Below are 23,078 nucleotides of genomic sequence, written 5' to 3'. Positions count from 1 at the left end.
AAATGTCCAGTGTGGTGACTATGGTGAACAGTGCTGTATATTTGAAAGTTGCTGAGAGAGTAAAATTTAAAGATCTCATCACAGGGGTGCCTGGGTGGCTCAGTTGGTTAACCCTCTGACTCTTGATTTCGGCACGGGTTATGATCTCAAGTTTGTGAATTCGAGCCCTGCATGGGGCTCTGTGCTGGCAGCTTGAAGCCTGCTTGAGATTCTCTGTCTCCTCTCTCTCTGCCCTTCCCCAGCTCTCTCTCTGTCTCTCTCTAAATAAATGAAGTTAAAAAAAAAGTTCTCATCACAAGGAAAAATAATTATAACTTTGGGGGTGATGGATGTTAATTAAAGTTATTGTGGATCATTTTGCAATTTATACACATATCAAATCTTTGTTGTATACTTTAATACAATGTTATATCTCAGTTACATGTCAATAAAACTGAGAAAACCAGCAAATGCTAAACTATATTCTAGAGTGGCTGTACCACTTTACATTCCCACCAGCAATGACTAAGTGGTCCAGTTTCTCCCCGTTCTTACCAGTATTAGGTTTTACCTCTATTGTATTTTACCCAATCTAATAGGTGTGTAAAGATGATCATCCTGGCTTAAACTGGCATTCCTCTAATGGCTGATAGTAGTGAACACTGTCTCATGTGTTCATTGGCCATCTGCATATGTTCCTTGGTGAAGATAAGAAGTCTTCCTTCGTGCACATAGTGCGCAGATGTCAGGAGCTCATTCAGAGCCAAACAAAAGGGCTGCTGTTGTTTCCTGTGTTCTGTCCAGGGTCATCCACAGGCACCTGTGCCGAAAATGGCTCCTTGATCCTGTCTGCAGATGAGCACTGGGTGTTCAGCAGTGTCATCCGATAGAGGAGTGCAGCAGAGTGTCTACTTTCTCTTAACACAACCTTGGTTGTGACTCTCATGGCTACTTTGACTAGCTTGTCAGACCAGTGTGGACTGTGGTTGTTCCTGCTGCAGGGAGGCTGTCTCTGCAGCTCTGCAGTTCTGGGCTCTGGTTTTGCCCTGTGTATACTATGCCTTGTAGACAAATCCTGAGACCGAAAGTCCTCTAGGGCAAGGCTTCTCAATCTGATGTCCATTGATCTCTTGGGTTCATGGACAGACTTCAGGTGGTCTTTATTAGTCAGGGTTCTCCAGAGAAACAGAAGCAACAGGATGTATGTATAGAGAATGAGATTTATGATAAGGAATTGGTCCACATGCTTAGGAAGCTACAGTTCTCAACATCTGCAGCCAACAAGCCAGAGACACAAAAGATCCCAAGGTGTAGTTCAGTCCAACTGGGACGACCTGAGTACCAGGTGTTAGACCCAGAGAGCCAATGGTTCAAGTTCCAGTCCAAATGCTGGCAGGCTCCAGGCCCAAGAGAGCCAGTGTTTCACTTCAAGTCCAAGGTCAGGAAAGACCAATGTCCCAGCTAGAAGTCAGGCAGCAGGAGGAGTTCCCCATTACTCAGGAGAGGGTCAGTTGTTTCTTTTTTAAACCTGTTTAGGCCTTCAACTGATTGGAAGAGGGCTGCCCACATTAGGGAGGACAGTCTGCATTACTTAGTATACCAATCCAATGTTATTCTCATTCCAAATCACTCTCACAAACACTGAGAATGTTTGAACAGATGTTCAAGTATTCTCTGAACTAGTCAAGTTGACACATAAATTTAACTCTCACAATTCAAGCCCTTGTCCACTTGGCATACTCACACATCTTCTCAAACCATACTTCATCTCCAGATAAAGACAATGACAAAGTCATAATTCTGCCTAAAATGATCCAAATAAACTGTACAACCAAAAATGCACTAATGCCTTTCTCCACAGAGGAAATAAGTTTCCTTATTTACTCTTGTCCTTGATACCCCAAAACTAAAATACTATGATGTAAAATCAACAATAACTAAATACTATGATACAAAGTCAGCACATCTTATGTAATTCGATAAAGGAATAAGAGAGGGGGAAAAAGACGAAGATATTTTATGCACATACATACACATGTGTATTCATGACAAAATAGAAGGAAAAGTTCATGATAATGACAACCCTCATTCTGGAAGTGGCCACATAGTACTACATATCTAGTATTTATAACTACTTTCTTCCACAGGCTCTGTCCCTTTCCCTGGTACTGGAGATGAACCATTCTACATTCCCTTGGCCCTCAGCAAGCACCTCAGCTGGTTATGATACTTTACCTGGTGTAGTGACCCAAACCTTCATCCTTGAAGGGTCTTAGACCAAACTAGCCTGCTGGATTGGGTTGCTGTGATTTTCCATTGGCCTTAATCACAGGTCAACCTAAGGTATCTCCTGTATTCCAGACATAGTCTCCCTTACCTCCATTGTATAGTAGCAGTCCAATTTCTCCTTGGTAGTGAGAATTATTTACCTCAGCCAGTACCATAGCTCCCTCTTTTACCTGTTGACTCAAAGGTGTGATGAACCTAAGTGGCTAAGCAACAGTCTTAACTTCCAGTTCAGTGGAATCATTGTGTATATTCTGGTGGAAGCATTTCTCCCTCTGGAACTAGGGCATCTAGAGCAGAGGAAAATAAGGTTGTAAGAACAGGAAGCATAAATTTTACTATTGGATCACTAAGGGTAATAGTGAGAGCTGCCACTCCCATATCCACTCTTTGAATCTTAGACCTTGGAGGTCTGGCTATTGGGGAAATAGCACCATATTGGATGCTGATTCAGACCACATGCAGCCTGCTAGAAAGCCTTGCAAGAGCCTCAGTCCTGCAAGATATTGCCATGCAGCTGGTGCTGTAACTGAGTCCTCAAAAGGCCATCGCACCATTCTATCAAGCCAGCCATTTTGGATGTTAGGAAACATGAGAAGACCAGGGAATTCCATGGGCATGGGACCATTGCTGCAGTTCACTGGCTGTCAAGTGAGGTCCTGGAATATGGTAATGCTGTGTGGGATACCATAATTGTATTGAATCCTTTCAGCAAAAGGATTGCATGCGGGGAAGGCAAATTTGTATCCAGACTGTCTGTTCGATGAAGAACAAAAGGCTGCCCCTTTCATGATGGAAGGGGTCCAATGTAATCAACCTGCCACCAGATAGCTAGCTGATCACCCTGGAGAATGGTGTCATATCAGAGACTCAGTGTTCGTCTTTGCTTCCAGCAGATTGGGCACTCAGCAGTGGCCATTGCCAGGTTGCCCTTGTGAAAGCAGACCATGTTGCTGAGCCTATGCATAATCTCCATCCCTGCCACTTTGTCTGTGAGTCCTTTGGGCAATTGTGGGGTGACTGTGGAAAGAGGCTGACCACTATTCACAGAATGGCTCACCCTACCCACTTGATTGTTAAAATCCTCCTCTGCTGAGCTCACCCTTTGGTGAGCATTCGCACAGGACACAAATATCTTTCTACCCATTAAGAAAGGTTTGTTCACATACTTTCCCCCCAAATTTCCTTGGAACCACTGTAGTGCTGCAGCTGTGTACTTCCAAGTGAATGCTACCCGTTGTGCAGAACCACCTGTAAACCTGGCCTGAATCTTATCTTTCTCTGTCAATAGACTGTAGAGAACTCCTAGGGAGGCCATAGGTGCAGGCTGGGCAAAAGAAGGCAGGGTTGGGGCCATGGAATTTGGGCTGCTCCCTAGGGTAAATTACTAATGTTTTCAGGGCCAACCTGGGCTTAATGGCGCATATATCACTTCCATCTGATGAAGGGTGTTGATGTGCATGTCCGACTTTATGGCTTTGTTCATCAGATAACATCCATGCTTGCTGGGCAGCCCAGGTCATGCTGTAAACTGATGACCCGTGGTTAAATATTCAGTCTCTACTAAGGCTCAGGAGCAGGCCAAGACCTCTTTCTCAAAAGGAGAATATGGATTTCCTCCAAAATCCTCACTGTCTGTGCTGTGATTCACCTACAGGAGCCTGCCAAAGACTCCAAACAGCACCCCTATCTGCCACTGACCTCAAACACCATTGAATGTGACCCAAGCGGCAGAACAGCCACATAGCTATTATATCTGGTGCAGAGCTTTCTCTTGTTTCTGAACCTCATTCAAAACCAGCAGTGTGTTTGGTTACTCAGTAAACAGACATGACATGACATCCACAGGAGGAATATGTTGTTTCCTAATTCAAAGATGCCAAAACCCAAAGGAAGCCTTGTACTTCATTTTTGGTTAGCGGCGGGGAGATGCTATAACATATCCTTCTCCTTAGAAGAGGTCTCTCCACCAGCCCCATACCATTGGGTGCCTAGGCATTTCACAGAAATAGAAGACCATTGAATTTTTGTCTGATTTATTTTTTTACCCTCTAACACAAAAAATGTCTTACCAACAATTCTAGAGTCATTGCTCTCTTGCTCATTAGGTCCAATCAGCATAATGTCATGTAATAGACCACTGTGATATCTTCTGGAAGGAGGGACAATCATGACCCTTGTGAACTAAATTATGACAGAGGGCTGGGGTGTTCATATATCCCTGACATAGAACCTGGAAGGTATATTGATGGCCTTGCCAGCTGAAAGCAAGCTGCTTCTGATTAGACTTATGGCAGAGATGGAGAAAAGGGCATTTGACCAAATCAAAGCCACACGCTATTTGTTCAAGCCATGCATCCACATCTGGTCCAACACTGTCATTGATGTGACCTACTGCTTAAGCTTACGATTATCCACTGTCATTCTCCAGGATCCAACTGTCTTCTGCACAGGCCACATAGGAGAGATGAATGGGGATGCAATGACAATCACCACTCCTATGACTTTCAAGGCCTTGATGGAGGCACTAACCTCTGTAACCTCTCCAGGGATGTGGTATTGCTTCTGGTTTTACTTTCCTAGGTAGAGGAAGTTCTAGTGGCTTGTACTTGACTTTTCCATCATTAATATCCCTCACTTCACACGTCAGGGAGCCAATATGTGGATTCTGCAAAACACAGGGCTCAGTAATATCTATTCTAATTATGTATTCCAGAACTGAGGAGATAACTGCAGGATGGGTTTGGAGACCCACTAGGACAACTGGGAGATGGATCTTTACTAAAACTTCAGTGATCACCTTATTTCCATAAGCCTGTACTTTGACTGGTGGACCATAGCGACATTTTGGGTCTCTTGGAATTAGTGCTGATTCAGAGTGAGTCTCTAGTAGTCCCTGAAATATCTGATTATTTCCAATGTATTTACCCTGGTCAAAGCCAGAGGTGCCTTGAGGAAAGGCTGGAGAGGGATTAACAGGAAAAAATGTTTGCTAGTGTACCAGGGTCCTTCCTCAAGGGGTCCTGGACTCCCCTTCATTCAATGGTCTGGGGTCTGTAAACTGGATCAAGTCTGGGAATTGATTAAGGGATGTGATTCTCATTTATGATTCAGGTTAGACTTTTGTTCACTTAATCTGGAACTTTTCTGCTTAGTAAGAATTTAGCAGCTTCATATTTGTTTGACCTCTAGGAACACTGTGATCAACTAGCCAACGTCACAGGTGTGCGTGAGGCAGACAATTCTGATTGCTACTCTGACTTTGCTGTCCATCACAGTGATGGCACCAACCCTGCCTTGGGCTGTTGAGTGCTACCACTGGGCCCATAACAAATTCATTTCTCACAAGAGTGGTCTAAAATATGTCTTCTGCATCTTCCCAGTGTGGGTAAGAATGTCTTAAGTGACAAATCCTATCTAACATTCCAATTTTTCTACACCCGTGTATCCCTTCTTCTACATTAAACCAGGGGAGGTCTGGCATTTCCACTCAGTCACTATGGGCCACATTTTGGTCCATGTTTCACAACCATGTGAAACTGCTAGACCCTTTCTGACTCCCCAAGCTCCATCATTAAATGTAGAACCTCTTCTTGAGGAGTCCATGTCAAGAAATTCATCTTAGTAAAAGTTTATGTTCTTCTCCCCACTGCCTCACTCTCTTACTATCCTTTCTCATACATGTTCCCCAGAGCTGTTTGTTTAAGTTAGAAAACTCGAGTAGTTCCTTTGGGTATAGTGCAACCCCATACTTCATACTTCACGAGTAGGGGCCTGGTGAGAACTCAGTTTAGCTGGAGCAAAGAGGGGAAGTAGGGGTAGGTCCTCTCTTTGTTTGCTCAGCTGTCATAACAATCTGCCATTCCACCATTATACCTCCATTCCTTAGGTGTGGATGGGAGATAGTGTTCATTCATTCAACAAATACTTATTTAGGACCTACATGAACATGATGATTGATTCACAGGCAAAGGCAGACAATAATCAAATAAATATGTAGTCATTCAGGCCACTGGTTTTGGAATTAAATAATTCTGGATTCAAATCTTGATTCTGCTTCTTACTAGTCATGTATAACCTTGGCAAGACCCTTCACCTTAAAGAGCCTCCATTTTCTCATCTGTGAAAGGGGATTAAAAATGCCCCCCTCTGATTGATATTGTAAGGATGATAGAGGATACATTATATGGTAGTCAGCATACAATCCCCAGCATGTAGCTACTACTATTATTCTTAATGATTTTCTGGAATTTATTAGGGCCCTTAAACCATCAAAACACCCTCATTGGGGTCATGCTTTTAGATATATCACTTAAGATTATAGAATTATCAGACAACACGGAAAAAAAATAGAACATGTGACAGAGATTTAAGGTCCGGGGAGGGCAGAGCACCTGAGGTCATAGGACCAGCAGAGATGGACAGAGGATTAGCAACACAAGGCCACACTCACCTGGGGCCATTCCAACATGCTGCCTCAGGTGTGCTCTGTGCTTGAGGTTGGATGGAGAGTGAAGGACTAAGGTGCCCTTCGAGTCTTTCAGTCAAACTGGCTTCCATCATCAAAGCTTTCTGCCCTGCATTTCCCTGCTTGTTGAGTCCCCCAAATGTGCATGACACACTTAAATAGGTCACCTGTGGGCAGACTTTTGGGTAAAATGCAATGCTGAGTCCAGGCTTTGCCTTGGTGAACTTTGCTCATCAGTGATCCATCTGGGAAGCTGGTGTTCCTCCCCCCCCTTTTCTTGCGTGTTGTCAGAAAAATGAGAAACAAGTGAAAATGACTTTGTAGGCTTCCAGTAGAGTCAGTCTACAATTGGTCCAGGCAAACTGGACTTGCCAGAAGACATGAGTGAAGGATTACCTTAAAATTTCAGTCTCTATGTCCTGGATGTATCCATAATCTAATGGAAATGCAGTGGTTTGCTATAAAAATGAAGAGTACGTGAATGTTTCATTACCAAGTGGAACAATCAACCAAACCTGTCACCCGGCTCATGAGCAACAATGTCACACATTCCTTATGTCATGTCCCTGGGGAGGGGGCAGTAATGCAAGTTTGCCCTGGCTTGTCTCCTTCCCATAGACCTTCATGAACAAACTGGCAGTGGCTGTTGTGAAGGATTCTCAGAAGGACCTTGGCCCTTGTGCTTCCAGAGTTTCTTTGTTACTTTTTTTTCCCTTCCTTCCTTTCTTCCTTCCTTCCTTCCTCTCTCTCTTTTTTTTAAGTTAAAAGACAAATAAAATAAGCAAAATGGAAAAAATATGCATCCAAATTCCCAGTTTACTTTCTTGTGGCCTCTTGAAGCCAGTGGACAACTGAATATAGTCACAAACACTCTGCTTCGGGTGATGGCCTTTGTTCACCATAATTCCCCTTATCCCATCTTATGGATGAATGAACTGAAGCTTGGAGAGGCTTGGCAGCTTCCTCAGCTGGTGAGCAGGGAGCCAGGGTTTGATCTCAGAAGCTGTAACTCCAGACAAGGCAGCACACAGAGCTGTACCAGACCTGGGATTGAAGGCTGGATGTCAGTAAAGATCATTAAAGAGAATTGCAGAGGACAACAGCCAATGCTTTATGCTGCAGTCCTGGGGACAGCAACCAAGGCACCACAGTCCTCCCTGGGGCCCCACATCATTACACCTGGCACAGTCCCTAACCCTCTGTCACTGTGTCCATTCAACATTTCTGGAAAGTGCCTCCTGTGTCTGTGACTTGCACTGCCTCATGGGGAGATCTTCCCTTCTCCCCCCGGGAACCACAACTCTCTTCTCCTAGCAGAAGACCTCCCACTCCTGAGTTCTTTCTTCTAGAGCAGGTCCTGGGTGCCGTTGTCAGGGCTGAGGGGAGACTGTATCAGATGCTGAGAGGGGCCCTGTAGCCACCTGCAGACCTGTGTCATGTGTGTCACAGGGCAGTGGTACTGTCTGAAATGTCAGTGTTCTTTTCCCGTTTGCATTCCATTTCTAGGGACTGGTCCCCTCTATGGCCAGGGACATCCTTGTCTCATGGAAAATGAGGATTTCAACAGCAGGAATGCAAAGAGGAAGAGTCACTTTTCAGCACTTGACGTCTCATTTAGAATTCCTGAGTCCAAGGGCTCTGAAAGCCAAGCTTTGAAGACAAAATAACGAACGAACAAACAAACAAACAAACAAAACCAAAAGATTTCCTAATTGCAGGGAGAGAGAATACCTCCTATAATGTGTCTGTCATCAAGGAATGAAGTGTCTATTGCTTAGTGGAATGGGACAAGAGGGGAGAAGGGCAGGGGATTCTCAGACTGAGGACAGTAGCCTGCTTGTACTCATGCTATGTGAAGCTGGTCTAGAAAGGATGGGCTATGGAAGATTCCCAGGCATCCTGGAATGACCAAGGGCTGGCAAAAACAGAATGTTTATAAAACTCCAGGACCCTTGCACAGCCATGGGGAGAAGAAGGGGCTCCATGAATGAAAGAGACTAGATTTTGCATGGTGGCTTTAGGTCACATTGATTTTAAGAAGAATAAAGGAATATGGTAGTTCTCAATAGTGTGGAGATTAATCATGCCCAAAGTCTGGGTTACAGACATAGTTGAGTATGACAAAGGCTAATTAGTTCACAGAAAATGGAAGGAAGTGGCAGGGGGTTGATGCATTCTGGGGAATTGAGGTTTACTCTCCCTCCTAAGGCTTGTCCTAGGATTCCAGTGGATACACTTTCACTTCCAGTTCTACTCAGATACTAACAAGGATTAAGGTTAACACACATTGAAAGAAAATGCCAGAGTCTCTCTAATAGGTTAGGCCATTTTGGCTGCATCAGCTTATGTGCTCAGATTTTAGTTTCTCAGTCCTGGCTGATGAACTCCTTCCCCACACCCCACTCTCCTCCACCCTGTGTTGTGTGCATTCCTGTTGCAAAGGGGGAACTGTTCTAAGGTCAGTTCCCCATGATTTTGTATAGTGGATGCTTAGTGAGCTCAGGGGAACCCAAGAAGTCTGGGCACAAATCCAACAGAGACTGTGCCAAATGGTGTTACTGGAATGGTCAGACTTGGTGGCAAGGATCACCTGCACAGGAGAAGATCCCGCCCCAGGTACACAGGGCTTGGGTTGAATACAGGCGAAATGTGGGCCCCAAGGTCTCCTCCTCTAGGCACCTTACAGCAGTCTACACAGCACACAAGCATTTGCAGGTAAGATACACAGCCTCCCCCACCCCTGCTGGCTCAGAGCTCAGAAGATAGGACGAGCAGGCAAAAGGTCCTGGCTGGCTGGTCACGATCACAGACTGAGGACATGGACAAGGGGAATATCCAAGGGGGAGGAGAAAAGCTGGAACCCTTATTCTTAAATGTACCTGTTTCTCTGATTCTAAAACTGGGACAGTTGGCAAACAGAAATGTAAGGAAGAAAACAAAATGACTCAATTCTCAACACTATCGTAGTCCACATGTCAGTGTATTTCTCTGTAGAATGTTAGTCCGAGTCTGACAAAATCTATGAGGTTTCAGAAGAATGAGTTTGTCCATTCCATGTGTGATGAATCCTGCGCTGGGAAAGACCATTGGAACAGACTTGTCTAGTGAACTATGGGCTCGTGGTTGCCAAGAACAGATCAGATTGGTAAATGTCAGGTATTTCTATAGCTCACTGGTTTCCATTGTGAGGATGAAAGATTAGAATAGTTTGTATACAGTATCATACAAATAATAATTTCACAGGGAAATAATGAAATCATCCTGGGAAAACATTTTTGCTAACTGCTGACCCCTAGTGGTGAAAAGTGACAGGCCTGATGGAGAAGCCACCTTTGCACCCTGGACAGAAGACATTTCCTCCCTTGTGATCTTCTCTGGGGACAGCAAGCCATGGCCCCGGCAGGGCTCCTCCTGAACACTCACTCCCCCTCTGCTCTGGGTATTTCCTTCCTATTGCAGCCACAAAATGTGGTCAACGACAGCTACTCAGCTGGCCCGTGTCCTCAGCTCTGGGGGCTGACCTTGGGGAGGTGAGACCTTGCAGCCAGTACATCTGGGCAGGGTGGGGGTGGGAGTGGCCCAGGCCAGAGCCTGTGGGGGAAGGAAGAAGCCGGGACAGGCCTGAGCTGGGCGAGGTGTGCTGTGACCCAGTTCACCACGAAGTGATTTGGGGGCAGCGGTGTGTGGGAGCCTCTGGTGCCCCCCGCAGAGCCCACCACATGCGTCTCTTCCCACCTGCGGGTTCAGTGCCCTCACACTGGGGGCTTGGAATCAGCCCTGGTGGCAGTATTTGCATCCCAGGAAGCAGCCGGTGCTGCAAATCAAGGCTTGTTTGCCCCCAGCGAGCTGGCAAAGCAGCCCACCCCTGCTCTGGGGGCTCAGGAGACCCACAGCCACAGCTTGGGTTGTGGGAACCACCTTCTTACAAAAGGAGCGGCCCCTCTGACTCTGCCCTGTGCCCCGCCCCAAAGTGAACAGGCCAGTACAGCTGCACAGACTTGCCCAGAACTGTGCTGTTGCTTAGACCAATTCTGCCTCCCAGGAAGATGAGGGGTACATGTCAGAATGGTGGGGAGCGGGTTACAGGTAGATGTCACGAGTGCATCTAGTTTACTATCACCACACCTGCCCTTCTGATCTGATTTTGGCATCCGAGTTTTGGGAGTGGTTAAGAAGTTAGTCTGTTTTGACTTAGTTTTATTGTCCTTCCAATCAGATGCTTCATACAATGATATCAAAGCAGTTATTTTTCTAAGCCTAAGAGAGCACAGTGAAGGAAGGTGCCCAGGAACATACTGGAAAAGAGGACAAAGTTGGGAGTTTGTCCAGGATTAAAAAGTCACCACAGATAAACTGCATTTGCATAATTAAGAGTTGGAGCTCCTTCCCTGCTGGGTCTAAATGCATCCTGCCTTGTGCAGAAAGCCTTGTCCTCTCCCTGCTGCTATCTGGTGTCCCCAGATTCTGACAGTGCTTCCCAGTCAATATGCTGAAGTTCAGTCACTTTTGCAAGGAGCATGAAGCTACATGGCCAGGGGAAAATGTTCTGGAAAAAGGGAAAGTAGAACCCAAGATTCACTGGGGCTCCAAAGAGCAATGCAGTTACCGAACAATATTCACTGAAAAGATATTCAATGTCCAGATATGCCAAGACCTGTTCTAGGTACAGGGGAGACCACAGCGCCCAAGTGGCAAGACTCAGGCTGTAAACAAATAAGGAAAATGCCAGTCAGGGGTTGGCAAACAACAGCCTAGGAGCCACTGCATGTTTTTGTAAATGAACTGTTATGGAACACAATCACCCCTTTCATTTCTTCTTGTCTATGACTGGTTTAGCGACACGTGACCGTCACAAGAGAAAACACCTGGTCTATTACAGAAAGGATTGCTGGCCTGGTGTAAGTGCAGGGATTCAAACAGGGTGAAATGAGAGAAAGGGGCTGGGGGGCTACTTCCCACTGACTGCTCAGGGGACCCCTCTCTGGCCATGACATTTAAACCAGCACAAGAAGGACAAGAGAGGGGAGGCTGCAGCAGAGGAGGGGCTGAGGGAAGGCAGAGGGAATAGTGAGTGCAAAGGGCCTGGGGCAGTAGAGAGCTGGGTGTGTCACAGGAAACACACCAAAAGGAAGGGGGATAGGCCTGGCACCAGGGCTTGAGCATGGTGGCCTGGGGGAGAACGATGCCTGAGGAGATCTAATCAGAGAGGTAGGTGGCTTGACAAACCTACATCAGGAGATTGGTTTGGTCCAGGTGTGCTCAGCAGGTGGGAGCAAGATGGAACCCACTTAGGGAATTTCCCTCCCACTGTGCAGAGAGACCAGGTGGAAGGTCATTTCTGAGTTATGATAGCACTTGGATGGGGTTGTCCAGACTCAGTTACTTTGTGAGCCATGGGCAGGCATGCACACAGAGGTCCCCATTCCTGGGTAAATACTTGAAGTAGAAAATTAAAGCAAACAAACAGGGAAATAGCACGTGTCCTGCCTCCTACTTACGCAAATACACTCTTCTGACCACCTGGAAGGAGGGACTGGCTTAGAATTCTGATTCCTCTTGTTCCCTGCTGCTCCCACCCCCCTTCCCCCCAGCTCTTCACAACACTGGCAGCCACACCTGCAAGAGGCCCACAGCCATGGACACTCCAGCCTCACCTCTGCATCTAGCCACACCAGCCTGCCTGTGAGGGGCGGGTGGGGAAACACACAGGAGAATATTCTAAGGCAGGAGCCATCTTTAGGAAATCCATAGCCTCTGCTCTTCACTCCCAGGCGTTACTACAGGACAGCCTGCCATTCTTAAGGTTGGGCTTCATTTACTTGTTACTACTTCCCTGCCCTAAAAACTTTCAGGGAGCACTCTGGCCCAATCTCCAGGTTCAAATTAAATGCTGAAAGCTGGAAAAAGAATTTAACAAAAGCACCTGAGACCGGCAGTAAGGCCCACTTTTTGCCTACCTGTAGGCTCCATCATCAGGCGCTGCAGGTCAGACATTCTCATCCAGTGTTCTTTACAGGTGTACCCTACAGCCCCACCACCAAAGAATTGGCGTCCTCTGGGCACCAACAGATCTTTTAAATTATAAAGCTTTTTGCCCCTGGTTTTAAAGCGTCCTACAAGAGGGGTGCCTGGGTGGATTAGTCAGTTAAGTGTTCCACTCTTGATTTTGGCTCAGGTCATGTTCTCATTGTTCATGAGCTTGAGCCCCATATCAGGCTCTATGCTGACAGTGCGGAACTTTCCTGGGATTGTCCTTCTACCCCTCCCCTGCTTGAGCTCTCTCTATCTCTCGAAATAAATAAATAAACTTAAAAAAATATATCCTACCAGCTGTGGAGAGAAGTAGAATAATGACTATTCACTACCCCCCCCCCCAACTTCACAGAGGAAACAGGACTAAAATTCCCCTAGGCCCTCCTACAAATGATCTGCAAAAGGCCAATATTCAGGGGCTAATAGAAGCCATGTTTCAGTTGGATACCCACAAAGAAGGCTTTTGTTAAAATGCTTTACACAGACTTTACAAAGGTATAAATCTTTTGATTCCCATTTCAGTGAAAAGTCTTTCTGATATAAAAAGAGAAACAAAATCATTTCATTAAAAAAATGGGCCAATCCCTTGATATTCAATCTATAATCCAGTTCTTTGGGAAATTAGAAACAACCATCTGTGTTCCAAATCTCCGCAAGACCTGAAATACAACCCTAAAAACAAGTCCAAATCCACATGTATTTACCAATCCTCCAAACGCACCTATTCCTCTCAAAATGTTTGTGGATATAAAAGATCAGGATATGGGAACAAATTGCCCTGTACTTCAGGAAAAAAAAATCCATTTTCATGTTTTTGTTAACATTTACTTATTTTTGAGAGAGAGAGAGAGAGAGAATGTGAGCTGGAGAAGGCCAGAAAGAGGGATACAGAGGATCCGAATCAGACTCTGCACAGTGAGCTCAGACCCGATGTGGGGCTGGAACTCACAAACCATGAGATCATGCATGACCTGCTGAAATCAAGAGTCAGCTACCTGGTGGCTGATTGACTGATTGAGCTACTCGTGGTGTCCCAAGTAGGATCCATTTTAAATAGCAGTTATTCTGAAACTCTAGAAAAAAAGTGTACATTATTTTCTCTCTTCTTACAATTATAAATCTTGTCTTAAAATGTAAAGACAGCCCGAATCATCTGAGCCTGGCCGGGAGTAGGGAAAGTGGCCTTTCAAAAAATTTTACTTACTTGCTTACTTACTTACTCACTTGATTAAATTAGCGAGCTTTTTAAAATACAAACTGCTAAAAGGGCTCTTCTTCCCAGACTCTACCACCTCCGATATCAGTAAGATATGCTCTTAATTTCTACCTTGGAGAAAACTTAAAACACTCTTTCTGCAGCTTCCTGATATAAATTTTCTACCCCCATCTTCTCCAAGACCTAAAGCCATTCTTTGAAATGCAAACTGTAAAGAAAAAGGTGTCATCAGAAAAAAAAAAGTAGGGGCGCCTGGGTGGCTCAGTGGGTTAAGCGTCCAACTTCGGCTCAGGTCATGATCTCAGGGTCCGTGAGTTTGAGCCCTGCGTCGGGCTCTGTGCTGACAGGTCAGAGCCTGGAGCCTGATTCGGATTCTGTGTCTCCCTCTCTCTCTGCCCCTCCCCTGTTTGTGCTCTGTCTCTCTCTGTCTCAAAAATAAATAAACATTAAAAAAAATTTAAAAAAATAGAAAAAATAGAGGGAGATATTTGAAAAATGTGCCTAAGTCCTCTCCAGAAAATTAGTATTTTTTTTACTATCTTGTCTGTGTATATGTCTGCACATGTTGTAAATGCGGGATGATTTCTGTTCCTCCAGATGGTATTGCTAACATTAAGTTGTGAAAGAGCTCTATGTAGTTTGGAGGTAAGTGCTTGTAGAAATTGGGCATTGTAAACCTCAAAAAGATAAAAAAAAACACCTGAAATGTTTTTCAAGTTCATGTGATGTTGGAAAATATTTGGTACTAAAGGTAATTTAAGGTTATTGATTTTATTAAAATAGACGTGTCTTTAGAATTATCAGCATTAAATATGAGACTTTTATTGTGTGTTTGCTAAGATTCAAATAAGTGCAGGCTAGCTCTATTGCAAAAATGGTATTAGGATGGAGATATATATTTTTATTAGAGAAAAGAAGATTTTTCTCTTAATGTGAGGCTGATTGGGTGCAAAAACAAACGAACAAAACAACAAAAAGTTAAGACAATATCTGAATGTAAGAAGGAAAGTTGTAAAAGGTTTATAGAAAAGTAATCTTTGGAGAGGAGTTTTATGTTTGGTCAGTACAAGCTAAAATTAAAATAATCTTGGGGCATCTGGGTGGTTCTATCAGTTAAGTGCTAGACTCCTGATTTTGGCTCAGGTCATTATCTCACAGTTCATGTGATGGAGCCCCACATAGGGCTCTGTGCTGACAGCACTGAGCCTGCTTGGGTTCCTCTCTCTCCTTCTCTCTCTGCCCCTCCCCAGGTGGTGCTCTCTCTCTCTGTCTCAAAAATATAGATATTAAAAAGAATTAAAAAAAATAAATTTAAGTAAAAAAAATTTTTTTGAGAGAGTGTGTGTGAGCAGGGGAGAGGTTCAGAGGGAGAGAGAGAGAGAGAGAAAGAGAGAGAGAGAGAGATCATACCAAGCAGGCTCCACACATATCATGGAGCTGGACTCGGGTTTTGATTCCATGATTCTGGAATCGTGACCTGAGACAAAATCAAGAGTCCGAGGCTCAACCAACTGAGCCACCCAGGTGCCCCAGAAATGAATTTTGATATTAAAAGCACCCTGGTGTAGGGTCCTACTTTGGCTCAGGTCAGGATCTCATGTTTTGTGAGTTCAAGCTCCGCATTGGGCTCTGCACTGTCAGTGGGATTCTCCCTCCCTCTCTCTATCCCTCCCCCACTTGTGTGTGCGCGCGCGCACTCTCTCTCTCTCAAAATAAATAAACTATATAAAAGAAAAAGAAAAAAAAGCACCCTAGTGGAAAATTTGTTTCTCTTTGTTAAAAGAACAAATATTTCTTGAACTAATGGTTGGCTGTTCATTAAAAATTATAAACAAAGGGGGGCGCCTGGGTGGCTCAGTTGGTTAAGCGTCCAACTTCGGCTCAGGTCACCATCCCGCAGTCCTTGTGTTCGAGCCCTGCATCGGGCTCTGTGCTGACTGCACAGAGCCTGGAGCCTGTTTCACATTCTGTGTCTCCCTCTCTCTCTGATACTCCCCTGTTCATGCTTTGTCTCTCTCTGTCTCAAAAAAAAAATAAATAAACGTTAAAAAAAATTATAAACAAAGGTTTTTCTTTACCTTCAAAGTTATCTGCTAAAAAAAACAAAACAAAAAACCGGATTCTATATACCATGAAAATGCTTTTCTATGTCTATATGGATTTTGAAAACTTAAGAAAACTGAGTCTTTCTATTAAAAATCTTAACAAATTTTGCTTATAACTATATAACCTTTGACATCTTTTTTCTTTTCTTTCCTTTTTTTTTTGCCTTTGACATCCTTTATTGTCACTTTGTTAAATGCGTAACTACTGTTACATAATGATCTATCATCCCATTTAATCAAATGTTCAAACCGTTTGATGTGTATGTGTGTATATATACATATATATACACATATATACACACATTATATATATATATATATATATATATATATATAGGAACAGTTAAAAGATTTTCTGAGAAATTAATTAGCCTTTCTTGGTGTGTTAAAAATGATAAAAAATTAAAGCATTGTCGAGTAAGTGATGCTAAATTCTGTTAGATTATAATTGTATAGAGATGTTATTAAAATAAGTGTTTCAAAATCGTATAAAATCGTATAAAGCCCACAGAGACCTGATGTCCAGGTCTGTTATTATATTGAAGTGTTGTGTGTCAGAAACAATCAAATGTCCTTGTCAATTGTATTGTCATGAACTCTCACCAGTTCTTTAGCCATGGCAGTTTTCAAGCTTTTTATTATTTACAGACATTTATACTTCTACTCAAATACTTTTATAAAAGCTTCCTGCCAATGTGTTTCATCTTCAGTGAGGCTCATGAAAAAAATAAAACATAGAAACAAAACCAGAAACTAAACCTCTGAGTATAGATTTCTGACAACCTTAAGATCATAAAACCGAGCTATGTAAAAATATCCAGAACTAGTGGAAAAACTGGATTCAAGCAGAACAAGACTTAATAACATGGGACTGAATGAACCAAGGAGGATTGGTAGCATTTTTATGACTTCATGCTCACTTAAAAAATGTTTTGTTTTCCCAGAGTTAAGGAAACATTTTCTTTTAAGCTAACTGACTTCTAGCAATTTGATGTATTACACTGTTGTAAGCAGGATTGAAACAGCCGTCTTTTCTCCCCACTTGAACCCTCCAAAATTCAGAACCTCACTGAGTACTCTTATATTTTATGGCAATGTATTTATTTGCATACATTCAGTAAGAATCTGTTTTCCTTAGAACAGGGACACATTGGAAACACTGGTTATATGACCAAGGCTTTGAGTGGAATGTCCTACCTACCTGGGAAAGACATGCACAGACTCAGATCTGACCAGACAGCTTTAAGGAACTAAGGTTGACTTTATGGAGCCTATAAAGCCCCAAGAAGATGTCAGAAGATGAAATCATATGTCAATCACTATTCTTGCTGCACTTAGGTAAATAATCAGGCCAAGTATTTTTCAAAACTAGACATATTTTGCAAATAATATTAATTTGACTACCTTTGGTAAAAATGAAGTGATTATAGAGAGATTATATGTTTCAGACACAGCTTTGTACATAGTAGATTCTAGTACTGATCATCATAACAACTGGATTCTGATTTCTACAAGTGTCTTCCCATGCCTGGCAACAATTCTCCAAACCATCATTTTAGGGACTGTGCCTAGGGTACTGATTTTGGGGAGGTGGTGGGGAAGGTGTGAGGTCCCTTGGCTGCAGCATAAAACATTAACTATTGTCCTTTGCAATTCTCTTCCATTATCTTCACTGATTGTCAGCCTTCCATCTTGGGTCTGGCACAGCCCTGTGGTGCTAAGTGCTTTCTGGTATGGAATTATACCTTACAGCTCCTGAGATAAAATCCTGGCTCCCTGCTTGCTTGTTAAGGAAAGTCCCAAACCTCTCTAAGCTTTAGTTCATTCATCTGTAAGATAAGATAAAGTTTATTATGATGATCAAAGGCCATCAGTCAAAACAGAGTATTCCTTGAGCGAGCCATAAATCCCAGTTGTCTACTGGTTTCATGAGGCCACAAGGAAGTAGACTGGAATTTTGGATGCTTTTTTTTTTTTTAATCTCACTTACCAGAACTTTGTCATATTTTCAAAGTGATTACCTGTTTTTTAATTTTTTATTTTTTAACATTCACACATTTATTTCTATCCAAATTGTCTCAGAAATTAACAGTCTAATGAAGAGTAATAATGTCAGTATTTTACCTGGAATAAAACAGCTGCATGCAATGGATGTCTGATCATATCATGATAGCATTTAGATACATTTCAATGACTTGATGACCCAAAGATTTGAAATGGCAGGAGATTTTCATTTTCATCTCCAGGAATAAACAGGAAGTCCAGGTACAGTAAGTAGTTAGCTTATAAAAAGTGTACAATTAAATCTTCAAATACAAAGGCTTGCTAACCTTCTCATCACATCTGGGGAATACTTTATAAAAAGACAAATATAGTAAACAGTTAAATGCTTACCAGTCCCATGCTCTGGGACAAGCCCACCTTGCCCAACAAAACAAAACCCCATCAAAATAAAAAGATCCAATTGAATTCATGTAATAAGCCTTTTAAAATGCAAAAGACTTGAAAATTAGTGGTATGGCTGACATTTATGACTACATGGCACATTCAAATATGTTTGCATCAGTTGAGTTTTTATAATCTGAACAGCGATTAAATCCAGTCTTTACCCTTCCTATTGCTAAAGAATATGACAGTGGAGGCTCAATCTCAGAAGCAGGAGCAGCAAATGACAAGCCACGACAGTAGTGATGCACCACACTCGGCAATGATCCACCACATTTGGTAATGATGCTCACATACTTGAGTTTCATCTAAAGCATGAAAATTCCCAATTCTTGGAAGAGGGTTTCCTTTGTTAAAATCCCCTTCTCTTACAGTCTTTCTTTCTATAATTAGCCATGTGCCTTTGCAGCAAATCAGGGAAAGCTGTGTTGAGGATTACAACTTCCAGACAATCAGGTCTTCTGCTACAGAAAGCAATGCACTTTTTTTGCATATATTAAGAAAATATAATTTATGCCATAAAATGGATCATTCATTTTGAGAAAGATAATCTCCATTTTACCCACCTTCATTTAAATCAAATAAAACCATTCTTGAAGCCACCAAAGAGCAACAGGTTAATATACAGAACAAGCTGCCTTAACACCCAATATGTATAACCCCCGCCACCCACCCCCACACAACCCCTACTTCATTTGTGGCCCTAAAAATTCCTGACCAAAATATTTAGCCTGAATAAAATTCAGCAGATAATTCCCTTTTGAGAAACAGTATTATTTTTTTAAATTTTACATTATAACCATTGTGACAGAGTATGAAATAACTTTGGAAGAGAGATGTTTTTGGTAAGAAGTTAGAAAATTTCAGACAATGGAAATGGATGATACTTTTGGACCAATCAGAACCAGTTTCAAAATATTTTCTTTACCACTTTAAGACTGAAACATTGGCTTTGTGCTCACGGGTTTATTTTGAAATTTAGAAGGGAAGCTGAAATAAAGATATAACCAAAAACTCTGGACAAGGCTGGGACAGAGGGGACCAACTTTGTAATGCTCTGTAATTTAATATCACGCCAGGAACCCATTTGTCCTAGTATTGTTCTTAGTTAAGCTGAGAATGGAGAAAGTGTGTTTTTAAAATTATATATCTATGTGTAGATAGTCTTTAGATACAAAATGAATAAATATTTAAATTCCATGATAAAGAAAAAATGTGGAATAAATTCCTATTTTTATAAGTAACTGTATATACAGTGGATGTTGTCTGCCTGACTCCCAATCTTTTGTCTACTAAGAGTTCTTCAATGTGCAATTTATAGAAGGCAGTAGCTCATATTACCTTAAAGGAACCCAGTTTAGCTTAGAAATCAGCCTTTCCAGACACTCTGCTCCCTGAAAAGCCCTCACACTTGTGTGTATAAATAGCTGAGAATACAAGCAGGTGCACATGTGCAAAAAAAGTACTTGTCTAAAGAAGAGTTAATTAGATTTACAAATAAAGTCTAAAACCAAGAAAATATATTGCTATTCCCCAATCCGACAAGCACATCTAATGAAAAATTGCTAAGCCCACTATGAAAAGGTGGCAGCTGTAAACCTAACTCATTCTACATCATGCTCTAAGCATCTAGCTGTTCTGTGAACCAGCCATCAGAACACTAAATCCCTCCGTGTTCACATGGTTAAGTGCAGGCTTCTGATTTAGCTTTACTTTCTAGTTAGAGGCCAGACTACGCAGAATAATTCTTTAGAGTTATGCTGTATCCAAACTACCTCCTACTGTTAAGAAGAAAGTGCCCACATGATAATATGAATGAAGGACTAAGGTCTTCCACCTGGATAAGTTCAAGCACTGGTCCACAGAGAGCTTTAATCAAAGGAAAATTATATGGTAACTGCGAACAGTTTGCATATTCAGAGCTGGGGGGGGGTAAGGTGACAAATTAGAGTGTCACTGAGGTGCTGTTAAGCATGGCAGAAAGGTGACTATATGAAAAGACTAAAGAAGCCAATTCTTTAGCTGCCCTTTGCTTTTTAAAAAAGCAACAAGTGTAGAATTTTCCCCTGTCAAAATCTGAACACTGGTGAATGCATGTTTTCTCCTACCCAATTATGAAACCCCTTCCCAAACTCTGTCATTGCCTTTTTAAGCCTAAGAGAGAAATAAAAGAAAATGGATACAGACTATCCATTCTTATTTATGAAGAGAGAGGCATATTCTAATAGTCATAAGGCAATGTATTTAAGAGCTGCACCTGAACTGGTATTCTCAAAACTGAAAATACACTTACTAATTCTACTCAACTTGCAGGATGTATCCATGTGCTTTCTAAATCATTGGTTGTCACTCAAATGGACCACAGTGACCCTATCATGCCTTAAGGCAGCACTATACTGTGTATACTATGTATTTTCAAGAAATGACATTAAGAGGAAAAGGACAACCTTTCGAACATCAGTTCCTTATATAAGTGGCAATGGTGCTTTATGGCTCCCATTTCATCTCAAAATATCTCCAAAATTAGACAAAAGAGGGCCAGAGGCAAAGCTCCATGGTGAATTGTATCCTTCAGATGAGCTTTCAATTCACTGGCTTTTAATTTCCATTTCCTGATTTACTTGGGAGTGAAGGTGAGAATCATCCAATTGATGACAAAATAGAACAAGAAAACAGGATAAATGGTGAGGGCTTTGCGGTTTGGAGGCTGGCTATCGGCAAGAAAAGCTGTAGAGGCTGCTATAGACCAGGCAAACATCACAATCACCACAAAAAGCCAGACCATGAAGTTTATTGGTCCCTGCTCGGCCAAAAGGACCAACTGGCAAACCAGCATTGACACTGTTAAGGGAAGTATACGGTAACCCAGCACACAGAGGCTCTGGAAAAAAGATAAGTTTCCTTCAAGAAGTTTTGAGTTGAGGGTGGTGGTAACTGCACCAAACCAGACAATGACAAAGACTTCTGCAAACTGGGGCCCTCCATCCTTTTCACTATCTACAGAGCTTCTTTGAAGCATTAATGCAAGTGTCACACAAAGGATCAAAGGGCCCCATAAATCCCAATCTCTCAAAAGACTATTACTTTTTCTTGGGTACAAAACATGCATGAATTTTTTCCCAACAGCTTTTAGATCACGCATAATAGTATTCTGAACAGATTCATTTAACGTGGAGCTGTCAAATTCCTGAATGTGAGATCTCATAGGAATGGTGAATTCTCCTTCCACGAGGATGTCTTGTGAGATGGATATATCAGAAAGGCCTGCAAACGGGGGCCTGGGCCACGTTGTCCCTGGCTCTCCCAAAGACTCTGCTGCTTTTGCCATCTTGGCCCTCCTTCTCCTGGGTTGCTCCCTACTTGTTTTTTTTTTTTTTTTTTTTAATTAAAAAACAGAGAAATTGCTGGGAGGACAATGGCCAAGGTCCCTCTGAGAATCCTTAAAAACAGCCTCTGCCAAGTTGTTCATGAAAGCTCTAATGGGGGGAGACAAGCCAGGGAAATGATGCATTCCTGTCCCATCCCCAGGACGACCATGTAAGCAACATGTGACACTATTGCTCATGAGCCAGGTCACTGGTTTGGTTAGTTGTTCCACTTGATAATTAAACATCCACATACTCTGTATTTTCACAAAAACCCACTACCTTTTCCATTAGATTACAAATAGGTCAAGACCTAGACACTGAAATTTTAAGGCAACTGTTGACTCATATTTTCTGACAAGTCCAGTTTGGAGAGTGAATCCACTAGAAGTGGAGAAAGTAGTTTTTGACCTGCCGATTATTTTTCTGAGAACACGCAAGAAAAGAGGGGAAGAACACCAGCTTGATCACTGATGAGCAAGATTCACTGAGGTGAGTCCAGGAGGCAGCATTGCATTTTGCCCAAAGATCTACCCACGATTGACCTCTTTCAGTGCATCATGCCCATTTGGGGACACAATAAGCAAGGAAAATCGGGGCAGAAAGCTATGATGATGGAAGCTGGTTTGGTTGAGAGACTCCAAGTGCACCTTAGTCCTTTATTCTCCATCCAACCTTGAGCAGAGAGCACACCTGAGGCAGTGTGTTGGAATGGCTCCAGCTGACAGATGTGTGGCCTTCTGACCCTAATCCTCTGTCCATCTCTGTTGGGTCCTGTGACCTCAGGTGCTTTTCCCTTCCCAGACCTCAAGGGCTTGTCATGTGTCCTATTATTTCTGGACTGTTTGACAGTTCTCAAATCTTCAGTGATATATCTTAAGATATGACCCTAACAAGGGTGTTTTGATGATAAGGGCCCTCTTAAATACCAGAACATCATGAAGAATAATATAGTAGCTATATGCTAGGGATTGTATGCTGACTGCCATATAACTTATCCTCTATAATCTTTGCAATACCCATCAAAAGTAGTCATTTTAAATCCAGAATGTCATTTCAGCTAAGTTCCCAAACTGGTTCTGTTTTTTAATGTTTATTTATTTTTGACAGAGAGATAGGGAGATTGAGAATCTGAAGCAGGCTCCAGGATCTGAGCTGTCAGCACAGAGACCAATGCGGGG

General features: G+C 42.6%; 2 protein-coding genes across 2 annotated transcripts in view; both read right to left on the bottom strand.

The window, feature by feature from the left end:
- The window catches only part of LOC112868649 (procathepsin L-like), a 130,006-nt gene that overhangs the window by 13,597 nt on the left and 93,331 nt on the right, over positions 1-23,078 (bottom strand). The window lies entirely within an intron of this gene.
- Positions 18,557-21,871, bottom strand: YIPF6 (Yip1 domain family member 6). The gene has a single exon (XM_086685145.1). The coding sequence runs from the start codon at positions 21,858-21,860 to the stop codon at positions 21,150-21,152; it is 711 nt and encodes a 236-aa protein (XP_086541271.1). The 5' UTR covers positions 21,861-21,871; the 3' UTR covers positions 18,557-21,149.

This window comes from Puma concolor, chromosome D4, assembly GCF_028749965.1.
Source record: "Puma concolor isolate L17-30 chromosome D4, mPumCon1.1.hap2, whole genome shotgun sequence".
Lineage (NCBI taxonomy): Eukaryota > Metazoa > Chordata > Mammalia > Carnivora > Felidae > Puma > Puma concolor.
The sequence above is the reverse complement of the archived record's forward strand: the minus strand, read 5'-3'. Positions and strand labels throughout refer to the sequence as shown.

What these genes read in the sequence shown, in the direction of transcription:
- YIPF6 (XM_086685145.1), bottom strand. Translation starts at nt 21,860, where the DNA reads ATGGCAAAAGCAGCAGAGTCTTTGGGAGAGCCAGGGACAACGTGGCCC.